Here is a 24,456-nt window from a genome sequence, read left to right as displayed (position 1 = left end):
AATTCCAGCTCTCATATAGTTACGTGAAAGGAATAATGTCACAGGTCTAAACTTTTATCCAAATTTTGTCTGATACAACAAATGTAACGCACGTGAATTGTCATGCATTCAAAAAATTGTCGCATGCTGCTTGAGCAAATATGTATAAATATATATGTCACATGGTTTCCTTTAGAAATGTCGCATTAATTATTATTGAAATACATCACTCCAAAAGAGAGTTGGTAAAAAACAAAAAAAACAAAACAAAAAAACTGGTATACTTGTGCTTGGATAGGAAAGTCGTTCAAGACTGATTACAAATTAATATGTCAATAACAAATTTAATATTTAAGTGAAAAAAACTTTTCAATGCAATTTTATCAAATTTCTCATGTTTTATTTTTTGAAAAATTTAACATTTAATTATTATTGGTTAAAATGTTCACTTCTTTCATATAATCAATACAACTTTTACATTTTTTTAATTATTTTTAAAATAAAACTTTAATTTTGCAACTTTCAAAGCTTAATATATATATAAAAAATAAAAAATAAAAAGTAAATCACATGAGTACCTAATTTGTTAGGTGTCAAGTAAATAAAATTACAGAACTAGATAGTATCAAGACATTGAGCAAAACCTATTATCATCCAGCAATAACAGTTGATACGGCAACCATTATTTATTCTCGTGTTACAGATACAAATAACAAATAAAACAGACGCTGACCGTTCTGGTCTTCTTCACTAACTACTACATTCAGCCAAAAAACAAAAAAACAACAACAAAAAACAACTATGATTACAACAATGAACTGACTAGCATGAGGACAATTATTGCAACAAGAAAAAACACCTCAGAGGCTTAGGCCCGTGCTAAGTCAAGCTTGCGAAACGTTTTCCTACTGAAAATCATGTGAGTCTCAGGTCAGCAAACATCTTCAGTTGAAACAGCTCAGATCTGTCAGTTCTTTCTAGGCTTGCAAAATAGATGTTGAGTAACACCTTCCTTAAAAAGTAAAACCACGCTAATAATCAGATGGGATAAAGCTCGCTTACTGTACAGGCAGGAAACTGTACAAACATAGAAGTTCCAAGACGTCAGTCAGGTTTACAATCCAAGCAATGGCTGGTGCTTAGATTTAGGAGCTAAAACCGGACGGCTCAAGCTGAGACCGGAGTCATTGCTTCTGTTAGAAACTTCAGCCCGATAGGGAATTTGGGTAGACACAGAAGATGAAGCCTATTGACAGTTGAAAAACCAAAACCGGATCTGCTTTGCCCTGTGTGCCACGTTTATGAATCATCCAACTCAACAAGTTGAGCACGTCTCTCGGCAGCTCTCTTCCTGACAAAAATGCCCCATCTGAGGGCTGCCTTGAGCTTAAGCCAACCAACAACAGCTTTTCCAGAACGGGTTCGGTCATCGTTGAGGTTGTAGTTGAGGGATGTATTGGGCATGTACCCTGATGAATAGGGGTACCCATCTTCCACAACGTTGGGAACGTGACCGTGGCCTCCCATGTTGAATATGTGAAGCAAGTGTTGCATATCTTCATTCTCAAGCATCTCATGGCTTCTCATACGAATCTCTTCCTCCGAGAAGAAGTCGTCCACTCCCCTAAAGGATGTGAGATTGGATGCACCAACATTCTGGAAGCCTGATGTGGATGACTGTGGAGGACCAAGGGTAAGAACATTTTCACTTCTTTGGAGTTGAGTTTGGTTTGATGTGCTGGGCAACTGATTTTGTAAAGCGAATGAAGAGCCAACGAAGCTAACAGGAGCATTGAGATTTGCATTCTGTGACGGTATAGAGAAACTGGTAGCCATACCGTCATTGTAGCCTGGACGGAGAGATCATGCACCGTTAGCAACCAAATCAAAGATTCAACTTGAATAAAACAGAGTAAATACAAATTGGGGAACAAAAACTAAAACTTCTTTTATAATCAGAAATGCTATTTCTTAGGAGTGACAGGTGGGTTTAAAATGGTCACACTACAACCCACACCAATGTACACCCCGGGATTTGGTCTTAGTGATTGAGCATTAAAGGAGAATAGTTAGGCATTACAGCACAGTAGCGGGTGATGACTGCTTTTCTGAATCATTATCATTAATTAGCAGCCATAATTTGAGTTGCCACACTTTTAACTGTCCTTGGCAAAGTTTCAAGCTTAAGTTAGGAATTCAAATATATAACGATTTTGTACTGCGGAATATATACCAGTGAGGCCTGGATCGATAGTGGGCTGCTCTGAAGGAACAGCAACCGGCAGTGCTGGTAGCGTGAACTGCTGGTCAAACGAGTTGGAATAATCTTGAGAGGCAATTGGAGTAATCATTTCAGAAGCACAGGAACTGTTATGCGACTGAGAGCTTAAAAGAGACTTTCCGTCGTACTCTATAACATGCATCCAGTTGTCATATGCCTTCTTCACCAAAGTGTCCACATAGACCTACAAGGACCACAACCATTCACAGTTTTCTCAGCCAATAATTTGGCATAACTTAAAAGTAAAAAAAAATAAAAATAAAAAATAAAAAAAGAAGCTACAATCAAGTTAAAACTACTACAGAACAGGATTATTTTAGCTTATTATTATGGAATTTCGTAGTCACTTGCAACAGACAAATTTCTTTACCTTCTGACTGTCAGAAAGAGAATCGGCAGAGTAATATTGACTATTGGCAATTAAGCCACTCAACTCATAGATATTGTTGAAAACAACGCCAACACTTCTCTCGTCATCAGGATAGTACACATAAAGCTTCCCACTTAGGACACACGTCTTTGCATGCTCTACAAGAACATCCCACATCTTATTTGACATGCCACTTCCAAGAATCTGAAGCATTTGAACAATGAATTAGAAAATGCACCATGTATCTACAATATAAGTACTTCAGTACTTGTATCTAGTATCTACAACATATATATAAATAAGAGTGTGTGTGTGTGCGTGTGCTGTGTTCATATATATGCATGTGTGTACGTACACAGATATACAGACACATATACATCCATTTACAAAGATCAATTGACAAACAAATAAATCCCACTCACATTTCTCAATCTCTGTGAATCCCTAACCACAAGTCGCAGGAAATCTTCAACTGTATAGATTCCAGCTTTATTCAACCTCTTGTGAAAGGACCCATCTTTGCCAATTTTCTCTAATCTCCAAACTTCATCATTTAGTCCAGGAGGATAGTGTTTCTTGTATACTGAAAACCAAAATATTTAATCATTTTTAAAAAAGAAAGAGAAACACACGAAATATGGAATAAAAGTATAGCCACTAGTTATCAACTCACATTCTCCCCGATGATCCTTAACAGTGAATGCTTCTGTTTTTGCTTCACGAATTCGAATACCCTCACAAGAGCCGGAGGCAACCTTTAGTCCAAGCCTGAACTTCCTGCTCCTTATCCAGCTAGAGTTGTCGGTAAATGTCAACTCCCCTAGTGTTCCTACACCTTCCTTCATCGTCACTTGAAGATCTCCAGTTAGCAACGGCCGTTTACCTTCACGCTCTTTCACCACATGGCTGTCAAATTCTTCTTGAGTCCAGTTATCATCATCCTCATTGTTAAAATCACCTTCGAGCACAATAATATCTAGTTTCACGGAGGATTCTGGGCCTATTGTGACAACGTGGCCTGTATTGGCATCAATCAAGACAATGTGGATTGCAGCACCCTGCTCTCCTTCTACTTTCCCACCTGTAAAGAGAGGGAGCGACAACCTCGACCTGAAGTGCAGCTGCAAGTCTCTTCCATCAGGCCCTCCTATACGTTTTGGGGAAGACCTGCAAGTTCTTAACCATTAGAAGAATAAACATCTGAAGAAACATACTGAAGTGAGAGTTAAAAGCAGCCGACAAAAAGAGTTTAAAAGAAAAATTGTAATACCTCCCAGTGAGTTTGGCAGGGCCTAGCTTTGCTAAAGCACGCTCCACTTCTTCACTAACCTGTTAAGCATTAAAGGTAGCTAATTAAGAATACTACCTTGAAAATTGAAAAAGAACTCCAAAATTGTTTGACTTTTAAAGGAGACTAAGCTATCTTACAACTCTACGAAGAATAGGCTCCAGTGAAGAGCAAAGTTTTTGCAGACTATCCACCTTTAGAGCTTCAACAATTACGCTACATTCAAATTCAACACGACAATTAATAACGAGTTCACGATTACAAAAACCCACCAAAATTATCACAAGTCCAAGCGATACAAATTGTTAATCTTCTTCTTTTTTTTTTAAGAGGAATTAATCTAACACTTAAAAGTAAAGGTTATAAGAAGTGGAAAAAAAGAACTAAGAAGTAAATAATTAAATCAATAACTTATTCTATTCTCTTATTCCCAGTATCCCAACAAGTATAGTATCTCTTGTCTTAGTTGAACTCGAATATTATATTTGTCACACATAAAGCTTCACATATTGAAAGATTTCATATTTCCTGCTACAAAAGAACCGTCAGAGGGACACAACTTACTAATCCTCACCTACCTGTAACGTTCATCTCGCTCAACGTAGTCACCATATTCAAAAAGAATAATGATAAAAATAAACATAAAAATAAAGAACACTGATAATAAAGAACTCAAAAGTTGAACAAATTGTAGAAAAAATGAAGCTTTTGAAAAAGGAAATACCTGGCAAGAGCAGGTCTTTTCCTATCCGGCTGACCTTCTTCAGCTGAAGCTGAATCCAAACCTCGCTTTTCCCTCACCACGCTGTTCGATCTCTCCATGTACCTAGTTTGCATCTTCATCGCGTCCAACCTAAACCTCCCCGTTTGGTTGCTGAGAAAGTGCGAGAAACAAAATCGCCAAAACAAAATAAAAAAAAATCAAAAATCGAAATTAAGACACAACTTTTTGAACCTTTTCGACCTTATTACCTCAAAGTTTGTCTTGAATCGTCCATTTCGCGCAGAAAACAACCCCAAAAAAAAAAAAACAACAACAACAAAACCAAAAGAATTCTTCTACTCCTCTCTCTCTCTCTCTCTCTCTCTCTAAGAATTCCTCTACTCCTCTCTCTCTCTCTCTCCTTTCCTTCACTTCCCTAGTTACTTTCTCGGCAACCAAACAACGTCCGATCCAAAAGAGAGCGAATTTTTTACATATTATCAAGCGGAATCAGAATCAAAACCAAATCATCAACAAGATAAGAAGAAGAAAAGAGAAACGGAAAAGAGAAAAGCGAGCGGGAAAGTGGAAGCGAAGAGAGTTTTTGAAGGGGATTTTTTTTTTTGAGAATCTGAGAGAAGTTTCGTCGAAGCGTCTGCGAATTTTCTCAGCTAACGTTTACGAAACATCCGAGAAAATCGCCTTTTTCTTTTGTCCAACTTCTACTGTACTGTACTATGATTTTAATTTTCTTTTTTCTTTTTCTTATTTATCTTATCAGTGGTAGTTGGCTGAGATCTCTCTGGAGCCTACCTAGTCTGATCTACACCGCCGATTGGTGGGAATCTTTTTCCAATTTTTTAAACATTCTGCCACGTGATGGATAAGATTTGGAGAGGAGAGGTGTTTGTTTGTGTTGTGTGTGCGCGTGTGCACACCATGTGCCGTGAGGACTTGTCTAAAGTGATACGGACCGTTGGATTTGGCGTTTTGTGTTTGGATTCTGGAACCCACTTCCTTTGTCCAAATATTGGCATTAATGTGTCATTAATTGATCATTTAAATTGAAATATGATAAATAAGACAGTTTTATTTTAGTCAAATTAAAGGTGAGGTGAAAATGGAATCAAAATCAATTTCACCTTTTCTTCTTTTGTTTTCCCAAATCCCTTTCAAGTAGATATTGGATGGCGATGATGAGATTTGAAAATATGGAATTATCTAGTCGGACTAGAAATTTTGGAAAATGCCAATACGGCATAAAGAAACATAGCCCAAAATTGGACAATTCAAAGACTAGGCAGTAAGGACAAAAAAAACAAGCCGAAACGGCATTAGAATGTTACCTCATAAACGCTTACTGTTAACCCTAATTTTACCTCACTTTCCAACCAAATCCCATCAAGATGTTACGGCCCCGTTCATTTCGTTAAGTCGAGTTTTGTTACAGTAAAAAACTCTCACAAATAATCACATCTAACTTTTTTGCTACAGTAAAAAGCTCTTACATAAAATCACATCTAAACTCGAATTAAAAATTTGAATCAGCAAACTAAACGGGCCCTAATGTATTTCGTGAATGTGTGAGATGAACGCTTATCTACTAACAAAAAATATTAGTATATACAATTTGAATTTCGGCTAATTTTTTTATGCATGTTATGGATGAGGAATAAAGAGAAAAAGAAACAAAAAATAATTCGCTTGACCAAGTAGTTAAAGTGTAGTGCAATCCAGCACTAAAGCACGTGAAAGTAAAGGTAGATTTTAAAGTCCCCGCATGATTTCACAAATTCTCAAAAAAAAAAAAAAAAAAAAAAAAAAACCCAATTATTTATGCCTCCAAGGACCTTACAAAGAACAAGTATGGGTAATGATGGGTTGATTCCTAGTCTCCTTTGTTCGGTACTACAGTTGTTGAACTGGTCAGGTGCATGTGGACCACAACTGAAACTGCCTACGTTTTCATTTTTCTTTTATTTTTTTAAAAAAATAGACTTTTTTGTATGTTGTAAGTCAAATTTAAAAAAAAAAATAGACTTTTTTGTATGTTGTAAGTCAAATTTTGTATCTGTTAAATATGTATAAAATACACGTAAAAATAAAAAAAAATACGCAGATTTAATAGTTAAAAAAACATGATCTACTAATACGTTAAGTGTATCAGATAATATTCCTTAAAAAAAATTACAAAATTGAATTTTCTATATTTCTGTTCAAAATGCAATCAAATTTTCAAGCACAAAAGTATAGAATTGAGAAATGAATAATCGGTGGTCCCAATTATACGTCCATCATTATGGTTCGTGCACAAGTATTTTTGATACGTGGGTCGTGCACAAGTATGTCAATTAAGGAACCTTGTATTTTCTCTTCCGGAAAAGGACCCACAACAAGAAGGGAATACAAGCCACAGCTTGGAGTGAAAAGTCATATATTTAAACCAGGATTTTTTTTTTGTTTTCCTTACATTGAAATAAAAGAAATAAAAAGTGCTACCAAAATTCAAGTAATTATTTATAGTAACAGAAATTATTGTACATGGATGTACTTTCTAAAACCTAGAAACAGCCGGATTTTTCAAATAAATGAATTCCTAGATTTGCTATTTCGCAACATGTCATCTTTGCAATCAAGCGTTGCTTCTTGTTGGGTTGCGTTTTCATGAAAAGCTCAGGTCCCAAAGAGATTTGTCACCGGGAGATCATGTGCCACGATGGTGTCGTTCATCACAGTAGGTGGTTGTCGATGGATGCGATTCCTTGCGACTCGTCGGAGAACCGTCACTGAGTCAGGGACTCAGGGAGGTGGTCGCATGACTTTATATTAGGGCAAGAGTTTAGTATTTGGATCTTTTTGATTCAGGGATTTTCAATTCTGCAATTATTTTCCGACACAAAGAAAAAAAAAAAAACATTAAACAAGAAAACCAACCAAACAAACAACCATTAATTTTACTTCATTTACAAATTGGCTATTTGTCATCTTGTGCTGCGATAATTATTGGCCAACCGACATAGCAGTGACAAAAATAAATAATCAAAACTAGTGCCTTACTTTAAAATAATTTTTTATTAGTGCTAATAAAACATAAACCATTCAAAACATTATTGGATTATCAACCACGAATAGTTTCTTTTAAAAAATACAAGAGTGAATGAGCATCTTTTCATTGACAATTACATGATAACAGACTTTGATAGCAACAATGCTCCCAAGATAAAATCATTAAGGCATTCACATGTGGACCACTCTTTATGTTTTTGTTATGTTGTGGAACCACATGATCCTTTAAAGAGACAAACAAGTTAGATAAGAGAGCGTCAAAATTATAGCCACACAGATTTAAGACCTGTTTGAACTTTGAAGCAAGGACTAAAGCCACAGAACCAAGAGGAAGTTCCTAATCAGCTACCTCCCTTTCTTGCCCTTTTTCTTTGCTTTCTTCTTATCTTTTCTGTTGTGGGATTTTGGCCTCGATTTACTTCTCGCAACTCTCTTGAACGGTTTCTTCTTAGTCACAGGCACATTGTGCTTTCTTTGAGCGGTAACAGATTGGGCTACCGCCCGTTCCCCTATCTTTTCAATTGGAAAGGCTTCGTCCTCGCGAGAGATTTCGCTTGTTGTCACCGTGACTTTTAGGTCACCATTGTCATATGTTGATGTGCCTGCGAACAAAAATGAAAAGATCACAATCAGATGATGGTTAAGCACAAGACTTGCGCATTATAGAATATATAGTACTCAAATTTTTGGCATGTATAATGGAAGAAATAATATGCAGAAAAGTTTTTTTAAGTGTTTTTAGTGCATTTGAAACAGGCAAATTTGACATGGTTTCATTGTTTAGCATTGATAGATGTGATTCTTGAAGGTGACTCTGAACATGTCTAAATTCATCAGTCCTCCATTTACAACTGTGGTTACCGGTACAGAGGCATCATGATGGTACGAAGAAAAAGGCGGTCTGTCCCTTTGGCATTTTATCAAGAGTATTATGACAATAGACATCCGTGTCATTTGAATTCAACCAAAATGATAACCATGAGGAATCGAAACTGTCCCGTAATGCCAAAATAGAATAAGTTAGGAATGTGGGGTAATTGGTAAGTGGGCCTAGCAAACCAAGGTACCTAACCTAACCTAGCCCAGCTTACAATATGCTACCAGTGTAATATAATAAGACAAACATAGACTTTGTAGCTAATGTATGTTTCGGGTTTGAATGTGGTAAAATGGGTTTAAGAATTATACCAGAAACTGACGGAACTGGATCACTATCTTCATCCTCCTCACTGAACTCACTGTCACTGCCATTGACTATTGAATCAGCAGCTGGTGGAGCTCCACCATATAAGGCAATATCTCTTTCTAGCCTCCTCTGCAACATAACTTACCCCACATAAGAAAATGAACGCTCAGATGTTCTCTTAACTTTCATGTAAGAACATGGACATGCAATGTGAGGGTGAATTCACATGCAGTGGATGCATTGAAAAATCATAAAACACTAGAAAAGATACATGATTGCTGTCCGCAAGCAGGACTGTCATCTGTCATAATCCGCCGTGCAATTGCACACATGCAGCAGATACATAATGAAATCATGAAAAAACCGAGAAAATAAACACGGTTGCCAATTAGAACTAGGGCAGTTTGGTTTATTTGTCACAACCCTTCCTGTCCCACAATCCACTTCCTAGCATCTTTGAAATCACATTCCTTACAGTCCCACAATCCCCTTCAAAGCATCTTCAAAATATGACCAAACATTAATGACGTCATAAATAGTCTTGAATCTAAATCAGTGTTGAAAAACAGAGAGGTTTTGGCAGAAGGCTTCCGTGGTATAACACATAATACCATCAATTTTACACGCTTCGACTATTAAAAGCTCTCACTAGGTGGAGCCAACGTGAATAGTTTAGATTCACTCAACACATCAGAGTGTCTCTTTTATTTTCTTCTCAGAAAACACCTACCAGTCAAGGTTTATTAGAAGCCAATAAGCTAAAATAAGTACGCTTCTACTTCCAAAAATGACGCTGCTGCAGGTTGATAAGTATGAACTATGTTCATGTCTTCACAATTTTCCACATATATATGATTATATGTATATATATAGACTACAAATGCAATACCTTGTTTGAATTAGTGCTAATGCATGAAACAAAATCCCAACTCTTGCAATTGTTAGATCAGATACATGAAATGATCCGTACCAAGTTCTTCGTTCGTCATTAAATCATGATTGGAGTTCTTTTACATGAAAAAGTTAAATAGAAAAATCACAAAACTTAGATTTGACCCTCTAAGAAAAACAACGTCTTAGACAAAATAATGTGCTAAAGGTCCAGAAAAAGAAAAGGGAAAAAGGAGGGAGAACTAGGGTTATTGAGACACCATATCCCATATGAGTTATGACAAACTAATACAGCCATAGCTTCATGACTTTCTTACAAAAATAGCATAGAGAGTAGGCAACATAATTAACCCAGAATCACCCCTTTCCTTAATGGCTTGATCACTCTTAAACAAACAATAAAAAAGTTAATCATTTTGCAAATTTCTTCTGAATTCCGTAAAACTCAATTAGGTTCTTTTGATCATTTAAAAAAAAAAAAAAAAAAAAAAAACCACACACACACCCCAACTGGGATTCAATCCATCTGCGCGCACACACACACACACATATATATAAAACTCTTCGCAACAAAAGATACATACACAAATAGCACCAAGTGGAATATAGTATATGGTATTGGAAAAAAAAAAAAAAAAAAAAAACCTTTTTGCGCTCCTCAATGCGCTTTCTCCTTTGAGCCTCCTCTTGTTGCTTCCGGGCTTCCTTTCTTCGTTTCTTCTTCCTCTTGTGAAACCCAGTTACATAGTTCCTTCTCAGACCAAAAAACCCAAGTTCAAAACACAACTCGTGGATTAAGATAATATGATTGAAAAAGCTTGTTACCTGAGATCTTTCTCGTCGAAAGTGATGGAAAGAGCTTTATTTCTGAGAGCCCTCTTCGCTATGTGGCGACCCCGCGACGGCGCGGCCTCAATTGGCTGTTGTTCGACCTCATCTGCCATCGTTGCTCGCTCTTTGCTGCGCCAAAAAAGGTGCACAGAAACAACTCGTTTCTCAGTCTTAACGGGCCGGTTCGGGCCTTTTGATTGGTTTGTTTTGTGGGTTTTTGTTCTTATAGGCCCGGCCCATAAAATCACGGTTGGGCTCTTAACACAAATACCTTATTTCCAATGCTTGGATTGACTTATTTTATTACAGAAAATAACGTGTGTCAATACTTTATTTTTAAATTACCAAATATAGTTTTATGACTCGTTTAGTTTGCTGATTTGAGTTTTTAATTCGATTTGAGATGTGATTTTATGTAAAAATTTTTTACTGTAATAAAAAAGTTAAATGTGACTATTTTTGAAAATTTTTTACTGTAACAAAATTCAAATTGGTGAAATAAACGAGACGACAATATCTATATTAATACCAGCTAGTATCCACTGTGATACGAGTTACCATCTAGTTTCCGGTCGGTAAACCATTAGAAACCGCCGACAATCCCGGCACTGGCTGAAAGCAAACATATTATGCCCTCATGAAACCAACAACACGTTTATAGAGTGGCCAACTAAGAAGCTTACCACTTTTAGCCAACAAAAAAAAAAGGAAAAAGAAAAGAAAAAAGAAAATAAAAGAATGAGAATCATAAAAAAAAAAAAAAAAAAAAAAGAAAAAAAAAAAAAAAAAAAAAAAAAAAAAAAGAAATGGCTTCGTGTATAACATCATGAAACCAACAACAACACCGTTTTAAATGTATATGTACATAAGAATTAAATACCTTAATGCCCGTAAAAAAAAGAATACATTAATGTATATAAATTTAATGATTGCATTTATAGTACAGTATTACATTTATTAAAGAAAAGGTCGTAAACCTCCTAAGGTTGGGACGTGCAGAAAAAAAAATCATATTTATTCATTCAAGTGTACTTCACACAAACAAATAAGTTGGTATGGGAGAGATTTTTTCAAGATATGAGGCTGGTGCGTTTTTGAATTTTTGACATTATCTTCAATTTATTTATCATGACTTATTTATTTGATGCGTTTAAATTAATATTTTTTTATTTTGATATTTGAAATTTAATTTTTTTTAAGATAAAAACACTAAAACATAATCAAAATTATAAATTTAAACGCATAAAACAAACGAGTTATTCTAATAAGACCAGATTGGTGGTCCGGTTAGACATTTTAATGTGAAAACAATTGCAAATATGGATATGAATAAAGGATCTTTACCGTCATTCAAATAGCAACAAGATCTATTCAAAAATGATTGCATAAGAATTATCGACGGGGAAGAGATAAAATAAGAAGAAAATGGCTGAGAAATGAGAATGTATGGTAGGTTGAACCTTATCCTCTGGAGCAAGAGGGGAAAAAAAAAAAAAGTTGCACATTATCTTTATAGGATATCACCAACAGGAGCGACTAGATTTTTTGGTTGTTGACAGTTTTAATTTTAAACTTACAAAAAAAAAAAAAAAAAGAAGAAGAAGAACATTCTAAACTTCATTACACCTAAAGTTTTTCTTTTGACAATTTTCGTATTTGAACATAAAATTAAGGATGAAAATTATTAAAATTCAATCACAAGACCATCACGTGATAGCTCAAAGTTTACAAAACAGCCATATAAAAAGCGAAACGTTATTTTTAGGTGAAATTTGTTTCCTATATTCGTCAATGATTATGAATCATGATTTATAGTTCTCTACGGTATTTTATCTCACACAAAATACACGTAAAATGAAAATAATTTTAAATCATGATTCTGAATATATAAACCAAACGTCATCTTAATGTTCGTGAAACACTTGAAAATTAAAATGTTTTACAAATGGCACGATTATTTTTCAAAATGTATAATTAAGTGTGTTGTTTTGGCAACTCAAATTAAAATTTAAATATTTTTATGTGAGAGAAAACATTATAATAAAAAAATTAAATTTAAATTTTTATAAAAATAGTATTGTAATAAAAAAATTTAAATTATAATTTGAGTTGTAAAAAGATAAAACTAACATGCAACTACCTTTTATTAATTCTAAAGACATAACGTCAATTTTATTAGAGGGAATATAGGAAAAACTCTATTTTTTTTTAAGAACCAAAATAGAAAAACCTGTGAGAACAGAGAAATAATAGAGCAGCCGCCAAAGGCGCGTGGCGTTATCAAACCAAACTGAAATAAACAAACTTTGGCTACTTGGCGTACACCTCGAGACACTTCTCCAACTCCAACGCATCGACGTTTTTCCTTCTTTCCGTTTCGCTCCCAACAATCGAACTTTCTTTATTTCTACTTTTTAAATTTTTTATTCCTCACGACTCTCCCCTAATACCACCAATCCAAAGGTTCCAAGCAAACCGGTTTTCTCAATATTTCAACTAAAAAAAAACCGAAAACGACTCCTGAACCGATTAACGGCGACATGGACCAACCCGAGCCAGAGCAATCGCGGCGACCCGTGTTCTCCGATAGGGTCGCCGTCAACGGCGTTTATACGCCGTTAACGCTGTCAGCTGACGGCGTCATCCGGTGGTCGGAGGGCGGTCAACGGAGTTTGACCGTCGAGAAGGAGGTCCTCGGCTTCGCGACGGACGGCTCGAAGCTCGAGATAAGGACCGTCGTGGAAGGCGGTGGCGGAATCCTCTGCTTCGGGAGCAGGGGAGCTCTGGTGCGGAAGAACTTCGTCTTTCTGTTCTCGTCTGAGGACTCGCAGAAGCTCTTGTGCCTGAAGCTCCGTGAATTCATCGATTCTCTTGGTAAATTTTTTTTTTCGGCTTTATGTATTCGTTTTTGGATTTTCATGTGTTTGGTTGTGGGGAAAATGAAGGAAAGTTTTTAAGGCTCGAACTTTTGGGGTCCAATTTGAATAAACCAAAACAAAGTTGAATGTTATCTATTTTGTATAAAGTTAAATTAGTGTTCTCTTGGTAAATTTTTTTTTTCGGCTTTATGTATTCGTTTTTGGATTTTCATGTGTTTGGTTGTGGGGAAAATGCGGGAAAATGAAGGAAAGTTTTTAAGGTTCGAACTTTTGGTGTCCAATTTGAATAAACCAAAACAAAGTTGAATGTTATCTATTTTGTATAAAGTTAAATTAGTGTTCTTATTAGTATAATGTCTTTCATTTTGGAAAATGAAATTCATAGCTTGTAATTGTTCTACATAATCTCTTGTATTTGTGATAGGCCGGCCTAAGAGGCTATATGTGTTTGTCAATCCATTTGGTGGGAAGAAATCAGCTTCGAAGATATTTTCTGATCAAGTAAAACCTCTTCTTGAGGATGCTGATATCCAGTTAACATTGCAAGGTTTGGATCCAATCAAATCATTAAACTATGAACTTTTATGCATATGGTTCCTGAAGTTTGGATGGTAATTTTTTTCTTAATTATTTTCTTGATCAAATCGGCAGAAACCAAATATCAATTGCATGCAAAAGAAGTGGCTAAAACAATGGATCTTTCGAAGTATGACGGCATTGTTTGTGTTAGCGGGGATGGGATTCTTGTTGAGGTTGGTGGCTATTAGTGACTACTTGAAGAACAGTATTTTATGTTTTTTGTTTAGTAGGAATACTTCTATGTGGTTGCGAAAGCAACTAGTCTGAAGAATTTACTTAAAATTGGCGTATTTGTTTGCCATAATTATTAAGATTTTTCTTTTTGGGATTTTGTTTTTGTTTATGTATATGACATATTTGTGAAAGGTTTTGTTCTCTCTTCCATTGTACGTTACTGTTCTTACAAATTTTGCACATTGTAGTAGATTGTAAATGGACTGCTTGAAAGAGGAGATTGGGAAACTGCTATAAAGACGCCTCTTGGAGTCGTTCCTGCAGGTTCATCATGCTCTTTCTCTCACACATTGTGTCTTACTTTAAAAAAAAATGTAATGGTGGTTTAGTTTTAGTTTTTTTCAGGATAAATTGTTATTTGGCGAATATACCTTTTATAAGTCTATTTAGTCAATGAAAATGAGCGTTCTACGGACTTGTTTAAAACAAAATTTTTGACAAGAATGTTACCATATAGGTACTGGCAATGGTATGGCAAAATCTCTTCTGGATTCTGTTGGTGAACCGTGTGCTGTATTTAATGCTGTTCTTGCCATTATTCGAGGTTAGATATTGTGTTCAGTGGAACTTTTTCTCTTGTTATGCTAATCTTTTCTATTAGTTTTGATGGAACAATGTTTTCATGTTTTTCCTACTGATAGGCCACAAGCGCCCACTAGACGTAACTACAATCTTGCAAGGGGAGACCAAATTCTTTAGCGTATTGATGCTTGCATGGGGTAAGCCAAAGTACAATCAGCTCTATATTGTGTTGATGCATGAATGAAGTATGTTATTGGGTTGTACTAGTATAATTCTTATGGATATTTTTCCTGATTCTGTGATCATTCATATCAGGTCTGATAGCAGATATTGACATCGAGTCTGAAAAGTATCGGTGGATGGGAAGTGCTCGTCTTGATTTCTATGTATGTCTCATTAACTTGTTTCCCTATTTCCAATGTGATTATACTACTGCTCGTCTTAGTAATTTGTTTCTGTATCTACTGAGAGAATCATTCTTATCGTAAAGACTTTCTTGACTGTTATTCTATTATCAGAAGCTACTAGTATTTTGAGAAAAATAAATATTTCTCCTTTATTTGGTTGAATTTGAACGAAGTTACTTGTTCTCTTAATTAGTTTGTATGCAAGAAGAGTTCATATCTGAAAAGAAATGTCATAATACTATACTGCTAACTTTATATGTTCATATATCTCTTCATTCCTCGTGTGAGATCAAATTCCTTACTTTCACATGGCTTTTTGTTCCTTAGGGTCTACAACGAGTTTTTAGTTTGAGGAAATACAATGGGCGTATTTCTTTTGTGCCCGCACCTGGCTTTGAAGGATATGGAGAACCTACTAGTTATAAGAGTGAAACTACTAGTAAGCAAAATGTTGGCGGTCCAACTGAAGTGGAGCCTGTGAAGTTGCAAAGGCATGGATACCAAGGACCTGACAGTGATTTGCATATTATGGACTGGAGAACCATTAATGGACCATTTGTTTCAGTTTGGCTTCACAATGTACCTTGGGGGAGTGAAAACACAATGGCAGCGCCTCAGGCCAAGGTCCGGCTACGCTTTAATTGATATGTGCGCTGCAATTTGATACTTCTTCCTTTACAGTTCTTATTCTTCTTTTTGCCTTTTTTTTCTAGACAAATTGGTTTAATCTTTGACATGAATCTAAATCTTGACGTCATATTACAGATAGTAACATTCACATAGGTTATACGTTATAGTTTAACTGCCCGCCATATTTCTTTTTGCCTTGTGATGTGCAGTTTTCAGATGGCTATATTGACTTGATCATCATGAGGGACTGCCCAAAATTAGCCTTGCTCTCATTGATGGGGGAACTGAACAATGGGAATCATGTCAATTCACCTTATGTTACATACTTAAAGGTGAGTGAATCAAATTACAGCACTTTTATATTTTCAGGTTTATACCTTTTTCAGGAGAATTTATCATCCTTTGTTTACTAATAGGAAAAGGATTTGCTGGAGAAAATGTAAAATTAGCCTTTTGATCAAATTCAAATTTGTCTTTTTACACTACAGGTGAAAGCATTCATTTTGGAACCCGGTCCACTTGCAGAAGATCCAACAAGGGAAGGGATAATAGACTCGGACGGTGAAGTCTTGGCCAGAGGCAAAGGAACTTACAAGTGTGATCAGAAGACCCTGATGGCCTATGATAAATTTCAACTGGCAGTTGATCAAGGTTTGGCTACCTTATTTTCCCCTTTATAGAACAATATTTTACAAGTAATTTTTGAGATATTTGCCATTCCCTCCCCCCCCCCCAAAAAAAAGGGAAAAAACAACTGGGCCTTAACTGTTCAGCCTCTGTAGAATCAGATGGGAAATAAGAAACGAGAGAGGATATGCCAATGACCGATCTATGTACTTGCTCAAATAGTTTTGTCACAGCCAAGAATCATATTTAAAAGTAATGTGCAGTTAATCTTTCGATTCAATATTTGTGTTCTTTTGGTTTGAAGTTAATCTAAGAAGTTGTGTTTCAAATAATGTTCCTTCTAATATGTTCTTTCATTTTCTCTTCCCTTTGATGTTGGTTATTTTCATAAAATGCTCGGTTGTAGAAAAAAATAATGAAAAAAAGAGTTCCCTTGCTGACAAATTAGTTGCTTGCAATGCAAGACTGAAGAAACGAGTGATCAAGAATAAAGTTGGCAATATAACTGCACTAGGTTTTTTTTTTTTTTTTTTTTTTTTGTTGGGTTTTGAAAAAGGGGTTTTGCTTGGTTTTTTTTTTTTTTTTTTTTTTTTTTTTTCTGAATAACTGTACTAGTTGAATTCTCACATTTCTTTCTTTGCTTCAATAGTGGTAGGTAATTCAGTCGGTTACCATTTTACCTCGATGGTGGTGAAATGAAAATGACTTCGAAGCGCTATGAAAAAAAAAGGACGATATTCAAAAAAAAAAAAAAAAAACACTCTAGAATTTGGAATATTCACCAAGTTCAGTTGAGGTTAATTTCAATCAAAAAAGAGAAAACTATGAAAAAGAGTTAAAATGTCAAAAAATAAAAAGAGTTAAGTGGAAGTTGACATATTATTATTTTTGTTATAATAATGATTATAATGTAACATTAAGAAACGTGCTTGAACGCTAGAACATTCCTAACATAAAATTCCTTCATTGCCATAAATGGTGAAACTGATTCTTGTCAAAGGCCCAAAAATGATCGACTTTCTGCAAGCTTGGCACTGCAGTAACTGCATATGGCTGATTGTCCAACTGCATATGGCTGATTGTTTATCCTGTAAAATGTCATTTATACCCTCATTAATTAATTACAAATTTTTATATATATTAAGTCTGGTCATAGTTTAAAAGATTTGTAAAAACAAAAGTAAAAAACCATATAAGCACAAACTCAGATAGTATCATTTCTACCGAACTCCGATTGCTGTCTTGCTGCTCGTGAGCAGTGTCCTTAAGCTAGCTTTGGTATTGTTCTAGATTTTAGAAAAATTGTTTTTAGTTGTGCTAAAAGAAAAAACAGTTATTATAAAAAACAGTTGAGTATTTGGTAAACTATAATTATAGTAGATGTGCTGGTTCTAAAATCAGTGTAATAGCGTTTAATAAATTATAATGTTAAATTAATGTAAAAAGTTAAAAATTACGATTATATTATAATAGAATATAATATATAATTACAATATAATATATATTTATTATTATATTTAATAGAATATAATAAAACTATTATTAAATAACATATTATATAATTATGATATATTATACTATTAATATCATATTTTTATTAATATAATAAATATAATTATATCAATACAATATAATATATAATATTATTATAAAATAATAATTATAATATCATATTATTAAAATAATTATAATATTATTATAATATCATAATATATGATAAAATAATAATATTAAAGTTATTAATACAATTATGATATTATTTGTTATAATATTACTATTATATTATTGTATTAGTATATTATATTATATTACGAGTATGAATATTTTAGATTGGAAAGATTGTAAATTTTAAATTTCATTAGGGGTATTATGAGTATTATGAAAGTTTTATTAATTGTACTATGTTGATTCCCGTACAATCTAAAAGTTAAAGTTGTCTTTGGGCTGTTTTTTATTTTGATAGTACATTCTTCAAAAATTTTTCAAAAAACACTTTTGATGAGATTTACCAAACACTAAAATAAGCTTATGCTACAAGCAGAAGCTAATTTTTAGAGCGAAAAGCAATACCAAACGCAGCCTTAGCTTGGTATATTGTGGTGCTGAAGACTGATTCTCTTATTCTTACTACTGCCTTGAGTGGTACTGGTCAGGTCAGGTTCCCTGAGCAATTTAAATATAAATCTAGAGAAAATTACCGCACCTATCCTTAAATAAATAGGCTATTTAATTGGAGGGTTTGAACTCAAAATATAGTTTAAACTCTTATTTGATTGCATATCATTTTGAACTTGAATTTAGATTTAGGATTCATTTGAATCCAAAATTGAAGTTGAACTCAACTTTATTCTCCCAAAGTTCTTAAGGTTCTAACCCAATCAACTATTCAAAACTCAAATTCAAAAATTCATAGTTCTAATAACGTAACCAAACGATAGTTCAAATTTTATTTATCGTTTAGATTTTACACTTACAAACGCCATTTCGAACTACAGAAAACTCACATATAATTAAGTTCAAACTCAAAGATTTAAATCCACACAATTCGAACACACAAAGCGAACGGGGCCTAATAGGTTTTTTATCTGCATCAGACACATTTATTTTGGAAGATTTTCACTTTTTATGCCCTCGACATTCCTGAATTAATCCTAAAAAATTATATTAAAAATATATTACATTAAAACAAATGGACCAATTTAACAAACAATAATCGTTGTAAATAACATATTTTTAAAACGATAAAGTTGATAGTAAATTTATTGGTACGGGTAAATACTAAACATAAATAATTTATTTAGCACTGTATTTATATAAGATAAATATATTATTTACTTCAATCGTTGTAAAACCGTTTCAAAAACTATAATATTTGCCCCCTCTATCCCTTCAACAAAATCTGAAAAGCTCACGGTACTTAAATCTCCGCCCTACAATTGTATACTAATAAGATATTTTTTCACACGTTGTATAACTACGAAAATTCTCCATATAAAAACAGTAGAAAAATAATTGAAATACGGCAGGTGTATGGGGTCCAATATGATTCATGAGTCACGAAGCGTACATATGCCGGCAAAAAATCGGCGAATCAGGTCGCGGTTTAATTTAATATTCATTTTTAATTTCTAACTGCAAAAAACTCTTGTACGTCATGAACAGAAAGCTACGTGGGATCTGGTATGGCTCCACTTATCTCTCCAACCCCCGAAAGTCCTATTCTTATAATCACCGTATCAGGGGTTGTTTGTTTGGAAGATTCATACCCCGATTTGAATCATAATTCATAATTCGTTATATTATTTTTTTTCATAAAAAATACACATAAATTGAAAATAATTTTAATCTATGAACTAAACGTCTCCTTAATTTTTGATCGGACCTTTAATAAGTAAGGATTAGTTTCTGAATATTAAATTTAGTTAAAATCGGATCAACTTAAAAACGTGTAAAATAAATTAATGGTATAAATATGACAGTTGAAAATAAAAAATATTTTTAACAGTTTAAGTTTTTTATGTCCCGTTCACTTCACCGATTCGAGTTTAAAATTTGAGTTTTGCTATAGTAAAAAACTCTCAGAAACAGTCGCACTTAATTTTTTAAAATCACATTTTAATTTAAATTAAAACTCGAATCAACAACTAAACGGACTCTGGGGTTTATTTGAGAAATCTTTTATAGAATATTGTGAAAGCCATACTTTAATTGTGCAAACTGTACGGAGAAAAAATAAAAATTTAACTAAATATTAATGATCTGATGTGTTTCTTTATTTCTTTCCCTTTCTTTTCAGGAATCTGATATAGGTGTATTCTTTTTTTTTTTTTTTTTTTTTGGAAATTGTTGATATAGTTGTAATTGATGTTCCAAAAAAAAAAAAAAATTGCAATATGGATTGTTAATGGAAAGCATATACGTATGTCCTGCGCCAGTAGCACTAATGTTAATTGGAGAATGCAAATATGGAATAATCATAAGTTTCTGATCCCTACTTGTCATCATTACTATAATAATGTTGTTATAATCATATATAGATCAGTTAATTAGTTAATATTTTCGAGTAAAGTGATGCGGAAAACATGATACTTAATGCCGAACATAATGAATTCACAACATATATAACTTCCTTTTTGAATTTGGTCGACCCAACTTTTATTTTTTCACTTACTCATCAAATAGTGGCAATTATTATGGAGAGCCCACATGTGGTGTCCCTCACACAATTCACAAGTGATTTCTCTAGCTATATATTCCTATATATATATATATATATATACACACACACATATATGTATATATTTTGAACTCTGACCACTAATTAACCTTCTTTCCAATATATATGTATCTATCTATGTATATATATATTCCCATGAAAGAAACAAGGAAAAACATCATTGTTAAGAGATTCGATTCTATTTAGATTAATGTATGACTCGTTTATATATATATATATATATATATATAATAAACTTATAAAATAAAATATCTCCAATCAAGACGCACATGCCAATCCTTTTTGGTTCTTTCTCATTATTTTCCATGTTATATAAATTTCCTGGTCTTAATTAATCGACCCACATATTAATTCATTTTTGGAACCTTGCATGACTACCCAGTAAACCCCACACGAATAATTTTCTTTAGTCTTCATCTTATTGTCCAGGTGTTGAAGTATGTTTTGTAATGTTATGGTCCTTTGTATGCGTGATGCATGATTCATGAAAGCGATTACATCTATATAGCCTTTTTGAGAAATCATATATAGCAAATTGTCCGTTTTCAAAATCTTTACTTTATCAAATTGTCTAGATTTATTATGATGCGTAGTGAATTGTCCTCTTAATTTTTTTTTTTTTAACTTTTCTAATTAGTGATAAAGAATGAGTTGATTAATTAAAAACTAATAAATATTAATTGTGTGAATAAAAATAGCAAGAATTAACAATATATTTATTTAATTATTTGAGCTTCAATATTTAAGTAAATTGTTAAATTAATTACAGATTTTAAAATTTTGTTATAAGTAAATCTACAAAAATAATTATTCCTCTTAAAAAAGTTATTTACCTCATTTCTTTCTCGTCCCAATTTTAAGGGTTTGTTTGGTACGAGGATTCAAATCAGGATGATTCTAATCATGATTTTAGAGTTAGAATCATGATTTATGATTTTGGGTTCAAATCATGATTTTAAAACCATGATTCAGAATCAGGGGTTTAAATCACCTTTAATTAAGAGGGGGTGGTTTTAGAATCATGATTTGAGATAGTTTAAAACATTACATCAGATTTTGAATCATAATTCAGAATAATCTAAACTAAACACTGATTCTGAATTATGATTCAGAATCACTGTAAATAAATACTGATTCTGAATCATAATCTAAAATCATAATTTTGAATCTATATACTAAACGCACCCTAAGCCTTTAGCTGACTAAGCCCATGATAGAAATGGATTAACATTATTGCACGTCATTTCGTATCAAGTAACGTGGTCGTAACATTAATTAATTAAAAATGTTATTTAAATATCCAGTTAGATCAAAGTTTTGGTACATGTAGCTGAATTGTTTTATTTTATCTAATCATGGCTTTATACGTGCTATATAATTTCATGCCCAAGTGTAACAGCTACTAGAAGATTGACAACGACATAAATTGTCTTCATATATTTGGCATATTTAAGTAGATTGTTTAACCTGCAACGTTGTTATTATAGAATGAGAAACGTTGTGAATTGTGATATTGTTTCTAGTATTCTTTTATTTATTTATTATTATTATTATTAATATTGTTTTGACGTACGTTTTACTCAGTTCACACAATAACCAACAACAAGAGAGTTTCTTTTAGACCCCACTGAACCAGTGGCTAAACCAGCTTTATCATCCATTGCCACCGTACACCATGTTGTACACGTTTAAAATCCAATTAATGGGTCGATCTTTTTCTCTTATATCCGTCTGATCTGATATTTCTCACCCAAATAGAGATAGGTGTTACCTTTTCACAAGTACAAAGTAACTTGACTTATTTCAAGTACAAACACATGTGGTTGGGGTGACGAATAGTTAACAAAATACTTATTTTAATTTTTTCTTTTTTTAGGTTTGATACTCGGTAATCTTAATTAGAAATATAAGCTGTGTTTGATATGAGAATTCATGTTATGATTCGAATTATAATTCGTTATTCGTTATAATATTTTTTCTCACAAAAAACACACATAAATAAAAAATAATTTTAAATTATGATTTTGAATATGTGAACCAAATGTTCACATAATTTAAAATATTGTCCGACTAATAAAACCTTAAAATTTATGGTTATATAAGTAAAACGGGACCTATCCTTTGAGTATATAGGAGACGTTTGGTTCATGGATTAAAATCATGTGATTATAATCATTTTCAATTGACGTGTATTTTTTGTGAGAGAAAACACTGTAACGAACCATGAACCATGATTCAAATCATGATTTGAATCCTCAAACTAAACATTCACTAAGGGGATGTTTGGTTAGAGAATTTAAACCATGATTTGAATCATAGTTCATGGTTCACTACAGTGTTTTCTTTTATAAAAAATACACGTAAATCAAAAACAATTCTAATCACATGATTTTAATCCATGAACCAAACGTCTCTTAATTGATTTATCGGTGGGCCCCCCAAAAATTTCTTGTACAAACAATATGGATGAGGCAAATGACATGCATCTTCCTCCCTCTTTTTTTTTTTTTTTTTTTTCCAGCAAAAAGGAACAGAGCGTGTGGGTTGGTCTCCAAAAGTGAACGGTACTGCCTCAATTATTTAAAATTTTTTTGTCAGCAATTCCGATTGTAATGTTTTCATATTTATTGTTTTCAAAACGTCAGATTAAGAGTTTATTTAGGACTTGATAACGCCGGACATGCCTGTTGTAAGAGTTGACAACATATTAAGATTAATCAATCAATAATTTATTTGTTAAAATATAAAGAGCCGTACGTGTTTATACTCATTAATCATCGTAGATCTTTATAATTATTTAACACCTGCGTAGAATCAAACTAATTAGCCGTTATGATATCGCCACTTTCATTACATTTTCCGTAGTCTGATTTACTTTCAATTTAAAAAAAAAAAAAAGAAAAAAAAAAAAAAAGAAAAAAGAAAGAAACGTGACACGTTAGTTAATAACGTTGGCCTCCGAGGAAGAGGATAAGTTCCAACAACTTACACCACTGACCAGTAATATCACTCCCTTTCTAAATCACAAAATAGATATTTATTATAGTAGTTTGGCTTTACTATATTAAGCTAAAAAAAATTGAAGTAAAAATAGAAAAAGAAAATAAAAATAAAAATGAATAAAAGATAAAAGAAGAGTCAATTTTGGTCTGAAAAGGAGTCGTTGTCAAACCAAACCAATGTATAAGGCGCGCGTGTGATAAGAGGTAGGCGTTACGTGATTGCATGACCTTTGGCGGGCCTTGCATGATTATTTCACACATTGCAAGGCAAATGAAGAATTCCCCCACCCGCGGCGACTGTAATAAGCCTCGAAACTCGCTCCTGGTTTCAGCTTATCCCACGTGGGGTATTTTGGTAAAACCGCCGTGGGAACCGAACTAGTCAAACTAAGTAACGGATTTACCAAAACGCCCCTCTTGTCTCTTTTGCCCGTTGGGCACGCCCGCAATGGGACCGTTTGGATAAAATGGAATTTTGCGCATGTGCCAACGACGACGAAAAAAAGGTAAAAAAGCCACCAGCCACAGCGAGTGAGCTATTATATTTTATATTTTATATTTTATTTTTAAAATAAAGAACCGAGAGCTTTGTGAATGAATGATGAAGAAAACAAAAACAAGAAAAGTTTGGAGAGAGAGAGAGAAATGACGACGCCAAGGAAATAAAAGCCACACCCACACACAAACAGAGGAGTCGACGTGTTTTTCAAGCCTCTCATATATATATTTTATGGATTTCATTTA

At 33.5% G+C, this 24,456-nt stretch overlaps 3 protein-coding genes across 3 annotated transcripts; 1 reads left to right on the top strand and 2 right to left on the bottom strand.

Moving 5' to 3' along the window:
* Positions 1 to 612: 612 nt before the first annotated feature.
* Positions 613 to 4,995, bottom strand: LOC21389823 (calmodulin-binding protein 60 D). Its single transcript, XM_010094328.2, has 9 exons — positions 4,891 to 4,995; positions 4,643 to 4,792; positions 4,059 to 4,134; positions 3,901 to 3,959; positions 3,304 to 3,797; positions 3,053 to 3,213; positions 2,631 to 2,834; positions 2,213 to 2,444; positions 613 to 1,829 (listed from the first exon to the last, which is right to left on the bottom strand). Exons 1-9 carry the CDS (start codon positions 4,914 to 4,916, stop codon positions 1,279 to 1,281), a joined length of 1,953 nt encoding a protein of 650 aa, XP_010092630.1. The 5' UTR covers positions 4,917 to 4,995; the 3' UTR covers positions 613 to 1,278.
* A 2,712-nt stretch (positions 4,996 to 7,707) lies between these two features.
* LOC21389822 (ribosomal RNA-processing protein 17) lies at positions 7,708 to 10,740 on the bottom strand. Its single transcript, XM_024163140.1, has 4 exons — positions 10,590 to 10,740; positions 10,410 to 10,515; positions 8,876 to 9,002; positions 7,708 to 8,289 (listed from the first exon to the last, which is right to left on the bottom strand). Exons 1-4 carry the CDS (start codon positions 10,706 to 10,708, stop codon positions 8,033 to 8,035), a joined length of 609 nt encoding a protein of 202 aa, XP_024018908.1. The 5' UTR covers positions 10,709 to 10,740; the 3' UTR covers positions 7,708 to 8,032.
* Positions 10,741 to 12,898: 2,158 nt separating this feature from the next.
* On the top strand, positions 12,899 to 16,786 carry LOC21389821 (sphingosine kinase 1). Its single transcript, XM_010094326.2, has 10 exons — positions 12,899 to 13,469; positions 13,899 to 14,021; positions 14,126 to 14,226; positions 14,479 to 14,551; positions 14,745 to 14,831; positions 14,929 to 15,006; positions 15,125 to 15,195; positions 15,544 to 15,840; positions 16,056 to 16,178; positions 16,335 to 16,786. Exons 1-10 carry the CDS (start codon positions 13,136 to 13,138, stop codon positions 16,524 to 16,526), a joined length of 1,479 nt encoding a protein of 492 aa, XP_010092628.1. The 5' UTR covers positions 12,899 to 13,135; the 3' UTR covers positions 16,527 to 16,786.
* The last annotated feature ends 7,670 nt before the right edge of the window (positions 16,787 to 24,456 follow it).

This window comes from Morus notabilis, unplaced genomic scaffold (assembly GCF_000414095.1).
Source record: "Morus notabilis unplaced genomic scaffold, ASM41409v2 Scaffold2307, whole genome shotgun sequence".
In the NCBI taxonomy this organism is placed as follows: Eukaryota; Viridiplantae; Streptophyta; class Magnoliopsida; order Rosales; family Moraceae; genus Morus; species Morus notabilis.
The sequence above is the reverse complement of the archived record's forward strand: the minus strand, read 5'-3'. Positions and strand labels throughout refer to the sequence as shown.

What these genes read in the sequence shown, in the direction of transcription:
- LOC21389823 (XM_010094328.2), bottom strand. Translation starts at nt 4,916, where the DNA reads ATGGACGATTCAAGACAAACTTTGAG. An exon ending in CCTGCCAAACTCACTGGGAG is followed by an intron (nt 3,798 to 3,900) that starts GTATTACAATTT and finishes AAGAACTTGCAG; the next exon opens with GTCTTCCCCAAAACGTATAG. An exon ending in CTCTTTCTGACAGTCAGAAG is followed by an intron (nt 2,445 to 2,630) that starts GTAAAGAAATTT and finishes TGGTCCTTGTAG; the next exon opens with GTCTATGTGGACACTTTGGT.
- LOC21389822 (XM_024163140.1), bottom strand. Translation starts at nt 10,708, where the DNA reads ATGGCAGATGAGGTCGAACAACAGCCAATTGAGGCCGCGCCGTCGCGG. An exon ending in TTCGACGAGAAAGATCTCAG is followed by an intron (nt 10,516 to 10,589) that starts GTAACAAGCTTT and finishes TGGTCTGAGAAG; the next exon opens with GAACTATGTAACTGGGTTTC. An exon ending in TCCAGTTCCGTCAGTTTCTG is followed by an intron (nt 8,290 to 8,875) that starts GTATAATTCTTA and finishes TTTTGTTCGCAG; the next exon opens with GCACATCAACATATGACAAT.
- LOC21389821 (XM_010094326.2), top strand. Translation starts at nt 13,136, where the DNA reads ATGGACCAACCCGAGCCAGAGCAATCGCGGCGACCCGTGTTCTCCGAT. An exon ending in TATCCAGTTAACATTGCAAG is followed by an intron (nt 14,022 to 14,125) that starts GTTTGGATCCAA and finishes TCAAATCGGCAG; the next exon opens with AAACCAAATATCAATTGCAT. An exon ending in GGGATGGGATTCTTGTTGAG is followed by an intron (nt 14,227 to 14,478) that starts GTTGGTGGCTAT and finishes ACATTGTAGTAG; the next exon opens with ATTGTAAATGGACTGCTTGA.